Source organism: Gymnoscopelus braueri, assembly GCF_963280865.1.
Source record: "Gymnoscopelus braueri genome assembly, chromosome: 22".
In the NCBI taxonomy this organism is placed as follows: Eukaryota; Metazoa; Chordata; class Actinopteri; order Myctophiformes; family Myctophidae; genus Gymnoscopelus; species Gymnoscopelus braueri.
This window is the reverse complement of record NC_137624.1, coordinates 10,800,544-10,810,702: the sequence shown is the minus strand read 5'-3', so window position 1 is coordinate 10,810,702 and position 10,159 is coordinate 10,800,544. Positions and strand designations below refer to the sequence as shown.

Genomic DNA, 10,159 nt, shown 5'->3' with positions numbered 1-10,159 from the left:
CCAGGGAGCCCCGTACCAGATATGTGTTGTTAGAATGTTTCAAAAAACATTCCAAATATTCCACATTTTTATTGCAAGAGTTTTTGAAAAAAGCAGATCTACTTTCAAATAGCCGATGCGCTCAGATGGCCTGGTTGCTTCTTTTGGGCTTTTGTTGCTTATTTCTCTCACGGAACCTGGCAACGCTGGTCCCTCCCCCAGCGACGTATGACGGTGTCCGGTGAAGAAACGCTTCATATCCACATCCAGGCCGGTCTGGTCCCCAGCAACAACACTCACTGAACAACCTTCGGCTGTTACAATCGCCGTCCATCCTCTGAAGAAACAGCAAATCGTGGAAATACATCACTACCACTAGATCTGAAGTCAATTTAAATCACATAATCGGTAAGTTACGGACGTGTGCGGTGGGGTTATTATGCTCTTTTTCTGCTTGCTCTCCTCCGACCGGCCCAGTTTTTATTGTTGCTTTGTTCTGTGGGCAGCAGCCATTTTTAATCGTCTTGTCCTATATTTTCCATCGCCGTCTTCCGACGTATTGAATGCTGGAAAAAACGGTGGAAATGTTCTTTTTACAAGGCCCTGGATAATGACATTATACTCGGCACCTCGCTTTAAATTGACAAATGTAAATTCATACTATTTCATGCTTAACCAGGCCTAGTTTGTGGGGTTTTGTTTTCGTTTTTCCAGCCAGGAACTTGTACTGTTAGTTTGCGAGCTAAAGCAGTGTTGCCAGGTTTTGAGAGAACCAGTATACGAAAACAAGCTCAAAAGAAGCAAGCCCTGCGCCCTTTAAACATAATTACACTGGCTTCTTGAAAAGAGCCGATCTACAAGCTCGAGCTTGTAGATCGGCTATTTGGGTGGAAATCGTGATGGAAATGTAGAATATTTATTGAAACATTTTAAAAACACAATCTTGTCTGGCTGGGGGTCCATGGCAACCTGCAACTACCAATATTTTATAAGCAACTTTACAGACAAAGAATATTGATTGAATACTATAACAGTTTGCAAACACAGTTCAATACAAAAATATGCCATAATGATTAAACCCAAGAAAACGCTATGGCTTGTTTCCATTGGGGTCCCTTTTGCCCAAAGTCGCTTATAATAAGCGGACATGGCAACACTGTGGAGCTAAAGCTAAGGCTTCGTTTAACCGTCCAACCTCAACACTGTTTTTTTATAGTGTTCATAGGGGCTTTAAACCTAAATAATAACAATAGTCAATGTTTCTCGTCCTTTTAAAAGCCATGTAATGTATTTTAAGCCCCTCCTAAATGCAGTTTTTTTTAATAAACAACCCCGTAAGTGTTTACATAGCCATTTTGCTAGTATTTTTTAGCTAGTTTCGGCTGGCTTGCTAACATCAAAGGACCTTGTTGTCGCCTTAATTAAGCCACTACAACTTGGTAAGGTTGACTCTCTGCTTAAGTTTGATCAATTAGTCTTGCCTTACATGATATAAAGTAGTTGATCTCCGTTTGCGTACAATTAATACATAATTAGCCTTTTCAGATGTAGCATTTATCGTTCCGAGGGGGTCAGTGGGTACCGTAACAGCTTTAGCTGGGTCTGGTCTGGCGAGGTCAAAATGTTCTGATGCGGTGGGTAATGTATTTTGTAATAATGATCGTAATGATCGAAATCTACAAAGTAACTAGTAACTCAAGTTTCCATATAATTGTAGTGGAGTAAAAGTATATATTTTTTTCCTCTGAGGTGTAGTGGGGTAAAAGCATTAAATTGTAAATACTGAAGGAAGTAAAACATACCTCAAATTGTACTGTACTTGAGTAAATGTACTTTACACCAATAGTCGATTTTAAATAGCATTTCCACAGTTGCGACCACCGAGGCATTACGATTCGTCTGGTGGTGATAGCTTGAATGCTATTTGGTTAGCATGGGCCAGAGACCTAACTAAACCAAAATGAGACTACATGGACATTTTTTTTTTTTTAAAGAATCAGTGATATTTTGTTAGCTGACATTTCACGCCAATGATCTCATACTTGACCAACATATTTACTATGGTGATGCATGGTTGAGCTTGACCCTAATTCACCAGGGCCTCCGCACTTTACCTCAAAATGTGGTATTTTCATCCCTGTTATATTTTCCAAGGCCATCAGACATCTTCAGCCTTGGACCAAGACTGCCATATAGATTCTGATATTTGTTTATCTCTGTCAGTCTTGGACGTCAATATATACTGGATGTCTCTGTTTAATGGTCCATACAAATACAAAGTGATTTGTATAAAAACCAGCCCAGTGGCCTTAGAGTGTCCACTTTGTGATTCATTGGGAGGTCAGGGTTCCCACAGAGGATGGCCTTATATAAGCTGTCACCATCATAGGCTACCATGGAGTTCTGGCAGTGTCAGGAATTGTGGGCCAAATTCGTGCTGTGACTCTTATTTAATTGCACATAGTACTTGATATACTGTAAATCTGGGATTGGCAGACATGGACTGCATCTGGATCTGATATGTAACATATTTGGGGTTCACAAATGTCAACATTCAACGGATCTGTGGTTTGCGAGAATGTGCAATGGCAATGTTTTTCTTTGCTGACCAGGTTCACTTTACAGGATTCATGTGTTATCACTAGGAGCATGAGGGAGAGATTGATGGCACAATTTGATTGAATTTAGTCCAGGATGGTCCCTCATATTGTCAATCGAAACCATTCCCAGGTTCTGCACCTGCAATCTTGTAGGGTCCAAGCCAACTTGGCTTTTCTGCTCGTTGTGTTCAAGTACTGAAGTCTGCGATATATGAATTATTCAGCTGGTGTTTCACACTGTGGCAAATCATACAAACTATAACACAATGACAAGACCTTGTCGAGTATATCAAACGAGACAAGCACGTATGCGTTTGTGTAGCCTGTGATATCTGAGAGAGGAAAAATCATGTTTTCTTAGAAGGCTTGGTATCGATATTGCAGCCAATGATTATTGAAATCGTTTCAGATTCTGTTAATGTATTGAAAAATGGTAGTCTTTCTTTGCCAAACAATCCAATCGTTACATCAATATTGTTATTTGCTACCCTTAAAGAAACATTTGGCATTTGTATAATTTTCAGAAGAACAGTTACAATCTCCTGGATAGGGTGTTTTTGTTCCCACAATAATTAATTTACCAGCAGAACATCTTGACCGGTAAATTTGTATATCTGCCTATTCAATTCGGAAATGAATAAGTAGGGGGGTGATAGGTGAGTCTGAGTCTTTTTCATGCACAGTGGGGAGGCAAAGCAACTTGGATATTCAGTCTGAACATCCTTGTTATATTTTCCAAGGCCACAGCAGACATTGTCAAAAGACATAATTTCAGGTGGTAGCCAGTTAAATAAAGACTAAAACGTCATCATGAAATCACCCCATTCTGCCCTACCAAGCCAGCAACACACCGGACTGGACACACCGACTTATTTGTGGATCCCAAAGGTCAAATTAGCCTCAAGGATTTTGGGGGATAAACGATTACCTCAAGAATAGATTTATGATTGGCGTAATATCACTTATATGCCGATATCTCATTTGGCTGACCATTTCAAACACTTTTTTTCATCGTTACTGTACTTTGGCTTTGTAGGGTGGCATACATCTCTCACAATTTCAAAGTCTGTACATATTAGCGCCATTCTCAGGAGATGTATGGACATGTCATGGATGGAAACAAACTGAAAGATGTCACTAACAGCCGTGTAGTGTGATGCCTTGTACAAAACAAATAAGTGAACACTGACAGTTGAAATTGACAGAAGCTTTTTTTTCCCCGTGGATTCCAATGGACATGTAGCGGCCCATTGGGCAGCGGCGAGCAAATGTCCTGTTATGGTCCAGATCAGTGCTTCCCAAACAGTAGGTCGCGGACAAAACCCCAGCAAGAAGTAGTGAAAATAGCAGATCTATAAGCTCAACACGCTTCACACCGCTTTGAGCTTGTAGATTGGCTATTTTCACTAGTTTGGGTACTGGGGGTTGGTTCTCGAACTAAAACGTTTGGGAACCACTGGTCCAGATTAGAGCTCTGCTGCTCTGAGTGGCTCAGGGCCGCATCAGATTCTTGTGGGTGAATATGTTCAAACTGAAGTAATTGGACAAAAACACTCCTGCATCTGTCTCCTTTTGTGTTTTAACAGTTAAATATTGCTCTGTTTATGGCTGTGCATCACTACACCACTGGCAGTCCGCCTGGGCTTTGAACTCTCAGATTAATTGAAGGGCAGTCTTCTGTTGAATAGATTTAATTGATCTTAATTTGAAGTCTGTAGAAATAATATCCTGACTGATAGTTACCTAAGCTTGACTATCAAGCTATCATGGGTGTGTTTTTCAGTTTGTTGATGTTACATCATGCTTGATTTAGTTTTCTTCTCATTCGACAGAACCAGAAAAAGCACTTGGAAACCGGCGCAAAGAAAAAATTCCATACTAGATGACATTACATCGCAATGTCCGATCGTTTGGGGCAAATAACCAAGTCCAAGGATGGGAAAAGCAAGTATTCCTCACTCAACCTATTTGACAAGTACAAGGGAAAGTCAATAGAAACTCATAAAACCACAGGTAAGACGCTGTCCATTCATCATAATTCCTTTTACAGAGGCTGTTGCCATACAGATTGTTTTTAATGAAATGCATTTGGTTTTGACAAGCCAGCTGAAATAGCCAAATATTTAGAATACAGTCACATGTAGTCACAACTCTTGTTAATACTTTTCATTGGCTAAATATGTATAAAACTAAGACACACCGCAGTCACTTTCCCTTTGAAAACTCAAAAAGAGGAAAAATTGCAGATCTACAAGCTTACAATGTGGCGCATTGTAAGCTTATAGATCGGCTAATTTAGTTGCTTTTGCACAATGCTCTTGTATGAAGAAGTGTGCCATTCATTTACAAAAAAAACATTCTGCCCGACAGCAACGATATATGTTTTTTTATTTTGTAACAAAATAATGTACTAATTGAACATGTGGACAAGGTATTGGCTCTCATACAGTGTACCACTCCCCTTCTCCTTCTTTATCCCTGGTTCTGTCCATTTTACCCCAGTAGTTCCGCGACATGGCTTACAGAGTCTTGGCAAAGTGGCTGCAGCCCGCCGCATGCCCCCACCTGCTCACCTACCGAGCCTGAAGTCTGAAAACAAAGGAAACGATCCCAACGTGTTTATTGTGCCCAAAGACGGAACAGGATGGGCAAACAAGCAGGAACAACCAGATCAAAAGAGGTGAGGAGTCGAGCCCAACCTATTCCATATTTTTGAGGCCGCCCCCCATATCGAAATCGGGACACAGCGGTTGCATAATTGCCATTACCGACAAAAAAGTCAACTAATGGCCGATGGATCAGATTTTTATGATGTTAGAATGTCCTTCTTTAGAGACTCCCAACATCTTTTATAGGTGTTTCATCCCATAGTAACATTAAGACAAACATCCAATGAAGCTGGTATGGTTCATAGTAAGTAAATATAGTTGGCAGTTACTTCTGGTTCTAATTGAATGTTTCATACATTTCACTCCAGAATGCTTAACCCATTAAAACCGGGAAAGCAACTGTAATCTTAGATTTTAGCGTTGGCTATTCAAAAATAGTAGATGTACAAGCTTGCAGTGCTTGAAACTGCTCTTTTTTTAAAAATCTTTAAAGAAAAACTGGTTTAGAAGGCCTCAGGTCAAACCATAACATTTGCTCACAAACAATGAACCCGGGAACATTTAGTCTGACGTCAACATGTATTGCCTCCTAAATTGGAATAACAATGCTACAGCACAGCTGTTCTAACTGAATGGATCATAATGTTTGGGTTCATTGGGTTTGGCCATGGCTTCTCAAAGTGAAACTGTATGCGTTCCATGAGCACTGCACATCCGCTGGGTTTCATGCCTTTGACATTATTGGCTTGTGAAAGAGAACAAGTGACTATCACAGCCATAGCTGTCATATCACTACATCATCATGAATTCAATATATCGTTCAGCCCTAATGTGCTGATGTTCTGACGGTGTTATTCTTTTCCCTCCCCAGTACTATTGCATCAACAGCACAGCTGCCGGAGTTGCAGCCGCAGCTGGCTTTACAGAAATCTGTCTCCAATCTTCAGAAGCCCACAGCGGTAGCCAGCCAGGAGGTATGTGGGTGTGAAGGGCTTTATTGAACTTCACTGACATAGTAATTAATCAGGGGTGGAATGATTTTTACACAAGTATTATGGCTTTTGGTACAGTCGGGAAAACTACATATTTTTTCCCTCTGGCATAAATATGTAGGTAAATATAAATAAATAATGGCTTTAAGCAGTACTGTAATTTTAGGATACATGTTTGCAACTCGATCCTACAATAAAGTTGTTGGCTTTAAAGCATTCTAGCCTACACAAGTGTTCCTTTGTAAAACACTCTTGGTAATTTATTTGTGCATAACACAAAAGGAATAAAGCTCTTATGAGACACATTTTTGGTATAATTGCCAGTGCATACTTTACCTCTATTCATAGAGCTTAGTGAGATCAGTTTGCTCAGCAGCTAGATGTGAACCAGGTTCATTAAAGCCTTACTATACTTACTAAACCTGACATGAGTTGGCGCTGTACTTGGTGCGCTCATTTTTCCTGTGACACCACATCTCTTCACCAAAATGGTAATGGTTTCTAGAGCAACTAGATTTTAACATTGGTTGCATAGGTTAAGCTACCCCAGACAGATGTTGGTATCTGTAATCTGGCTTTATACAGCTGGTTTATGTGCTTACATTTGTGCTGCTGGCTTTTTAGAAATCGTGTATAGGACTTTGTTGCACATCTGGACATTAGTATCACCCTAGACCGTAGAGATACTGATGTGGCCAGGCTAAATGGCAGGCTAGCTTGTTAAAGTCAAGTAACTCATAGGTTGAAATTTTATTTTTCAGTGTCATATGAACTATGAATGAACTGAGTTGCTCACATCACTAACCCTGATTAAACTTAAGCCATTTGTTCACGTTTGTTCCACATTGAGGGTGGTGTAGAGGCTAGTCCGCCAAATGGGGCATATACCGTTCTACCACAAGATTATGATTTAAACCACGCTGTTGCTTTTTGCACCTTTTGTAATTGTGTCCTTTTGATTTCCACAGAGCACAAACACAGGTGGACCAAAGCAATGGGCCCAGCTAAATGGAAAGGCACTAGAGCAAGGTGGTGAGTCATCTTAATTCATAGTGTATGACGCACTGAAACAGAAATTATATTGATATTTAATCTGATTTCTAACACTTGGCGCAGGTGCCAATAGGGTGGCATAGTTTGTAGTCCCAAAACCTGGAAAACCAGCATGTAAATCGGCTATTTTCATTATCTTCTCGCCTATAATGATATTCCAAAAATAGGGATTGATTATGAATTAATTATTTTAAAATATCAATTACTTTTTATTATCAACTAAATCGATTTGTTTGATTAATTGTTAGACTCCTACACTCTGGTCCCTGACCTTGATGCTTGCAACACTGCGTCTGTTTACTTGCGTCAGCCTGACATTCTGTATTTTCTTCGATGCCTGTTGCCATGGTAACTGCAGGTTTAAGGGCCTCAAACCGACTTCAGCCCTTCTCTCACGAGGAATTTCCCACGCTGAAGGCAGCTGGGGAACAGGACAAGGCTGTCAAGGAAAGAAGCGCCTTCGATCCGTCGTATGGGCCCGGACCAAGCCTCCGCCCCCAGAGTAGGTTTGGCAAGACGATGGGGAGAAATATTGGTGATTTATTGGTTCATAGAAGAGCTGACCCAGATGCCTTAACGCTTTATTTGTTGCCGTGGTAACGTAGAATCCATCCGAGTCTGAGATCGATGTGAAGCCTTTATTGAACCTTGATGTCTCGTTTTATTTTTGCCCCTCCAAAAATATTTATTACATCATTCATTATGCATCAGCAGAAATTGGTTCTTTTCAGAAGAAGGATATTTATAAAACCATATACCATATATATTTTTTGTGCCTATAATGACATGCCCAGATTAGGGAAGTGGTTAAACTAAAGTTAAAACGGTCCAATTGTTTTTTTATTATGTTTCTAAATTTTCACTTTTCCTTCTCCAGATGTGACCAGCTGGAGGGAGGGGGGCGGGAGGAACCTCCAACCTTCGTCCCTGCCACTCAGCCTGCCCGCAGACCCCGAGGGCAAGCTCTGTGCCATGGCTGAGACCACCGCCACGCCTCCACCCTCATCTCACCCTGCCTCTGCCACCGGCCCCACCACCACCACCTCCTCCAGCGTGGTCACGGCCCAGTCCCCGGTTCCAGACCCCAAGGAGCCCAGCCTGCGACCGGCTCAGCCTGTCCGCAGGACCACCGTCCCCACTGCCTTGCAGAGCCACGCCCACCGCACCCCGACGGCCGTCTACCACGACATGCTGCCTGCATTTGTAAGTACTGCAGTTTGAACATGAATTGAAAACGCTAATATGGGGGTGAGGAACAGTTTAAACACGGTTATTCGAAAATAGCTGATCTACAACCTCACCACGCGTCACATTGCGATGTCGTGAGCTTGCAGATGTGCTGTTTTCGGTTGAATGTCCCCCCTCTCCACAATAGGAATAATAGGGTTCAAGTACATTATTGCTACGTTTTGGTCAACTGACTTTCATCAGGCATCGGGTGCCCGATGAAGGTCGGTTGACTGAAATGTTGGGTTAATTACATTTGTATGTAAAGGCAGTTTGCGGGAGTACTTTTTTAATGATGGTATTGAGAGCATTGTAAAAAATATTGACAAAGTATTGACGTTCTCATATCCCTCCACATTAAGGCTGTTGATACTATGGACAATAATATAGATTTAATGAATAAATTAATGTCTGCTCTGTTCGCCCTGTCTTCTGTCAGATGTGCTCCAAAGACACCCGTGAGGCCCCGGCCACAAGCGACCATGTGACCCATGTCCCCACCACCGTGGTGGCCCCGGCCCGCTTTGACAACAGACCCAGCATCAGGCAAAACTTTACCAATCCGGAGTCTGTCAAGTAAGTTCTGTTACAGCCACTGTGCGATACTTTATAATTATAATTGACTAAAGCCGATTAGTCTGATTAACCACCTATTTACTTCAAGCTGATCTTCTGAACTCGTAGATTTGTTGTTTTCAATATTTTTGTAGATCTATTTTATAAAAATATATAATAGACATATATACAATATTATTTTATATAATCTATAGTTAAATAAAAAAAGAAACATTTTGACATCTGCCAGTTCATTCACCGGTTTCCCCTATCCTTTTAGTGGTGAAGTAAGGAGAGAGAATCGCTTCGGCCGTGCCTCGCCTCGCCTCAATTCTCAATCTCAACCCATCCGCCGTCCTGGTGAGCGACCTTCACGGCCAGCCATCGTCAACCCGGAAGACCTGAAGGATCTGGATGAGCTTGACGTTGACACTGAGGACGGATGGGCTGGTAAGGACATACGGAACATTTTGATTTGTTAGCAGCGATCAAAGTTCTTCATCGGTGACAACAGACTTCTATCATCTGGAATCTGAAACAGCCAGTTAAGAGATTAACTGTAGAAATGTTCTGGCAGTATGCTAAATATGAAATTAAATGCATATATATTTTATATATGCATATATTAAAAAAAAAATAATTCATCAACAAACCTTTGTAAATATGTTTTGGAAAGTGCTTTACCTGCATGTTATGGCCCATGGCCATTATTGGACACACTTTTTCTGTAGTGTGGACAAATAAAAACATGCCAAATTAAACTTCATGGAGTTAACAGGGCCACCAGTCTTTCAAGGTCAGGCTGAGTCGGTAGTATAATACTCCAACAATTGTGCCTGTAATACAGGTCACTCTTATTACTTTAAATGAGTAATATATATGTTATATATATATATATATATATATATGCATATATATTTTATATATGCATATATTAGAAGTATCCTATTTGTTTATTCGGAGCTTGGGTGGATCTTATTCCACTCTTGGCATCACAGCCTTGAGTATGAGAAATGTGGTGGAAGGGTGTATTTAGCTTAAAAATATAATCTATTTATGAGATAATAACATGCACCCGTTTCACATTATTTGAACTGTTCAGCACTTCAAATTATCTGTTCCCTGTCTTAAATATGTTTTTCTT

General features: G+C 40.8%; 1 protein-coding gene across 7 annotated transcripts in view; it reads left to right on the top strand.

The window, feature by feature from the left end:
• The first annotated feature begins 250 nt into the window (after positions 1–250).
• prrc2b (proline-rich coiled-coil 2B) overlaps positions 251–10,159 on the top strand; it is a 36,395-nt gene continuing 26,486 nt past the window's right edge. For 5 of the 7 annotated variants that reach the window (XM_080419946.1, XM_080419951.1, XM_080419950.1 and 2 more), the window contains exons 1-9: positions 251–387; positions 4,412–4,592; positions 5,082–5,259; positions 6,060–6,162; positions 7,149–7,212; positions 7,592–7,735; positions 8,111–8,436; positions 8,900–9,036; positions 9,296–9,465. In XM_080419946.1, the coding sequence (XP_080276072.1) occupies positions 4,478–4,592; positions 5,082–5,259; positions 6,060–6,162; positions 7,149–7,212; positions 7,592–7,735; positions 8,111–8,436; positions 8,900–9,036; positions 9,296–9,465 (1,237 nt within the window). In that variant the 5' untranslated portion in view covers positions 251–387; positions 4,412–4,477. The remainder of the gene's footprint in view (positions 388–4,411; positions 4,593–5,081; positions 5,260–6,059; positions 6,163–7,148; positions 7,213–7,591; positions 7,736–8,110; positions 8,437–8,899; positions 9,037–9,295; positions 9,466–10,159) is intronic. The other 2 variants (XM_080419948.1, XM_080419947.1) reach the window with 2 other exon arrangements.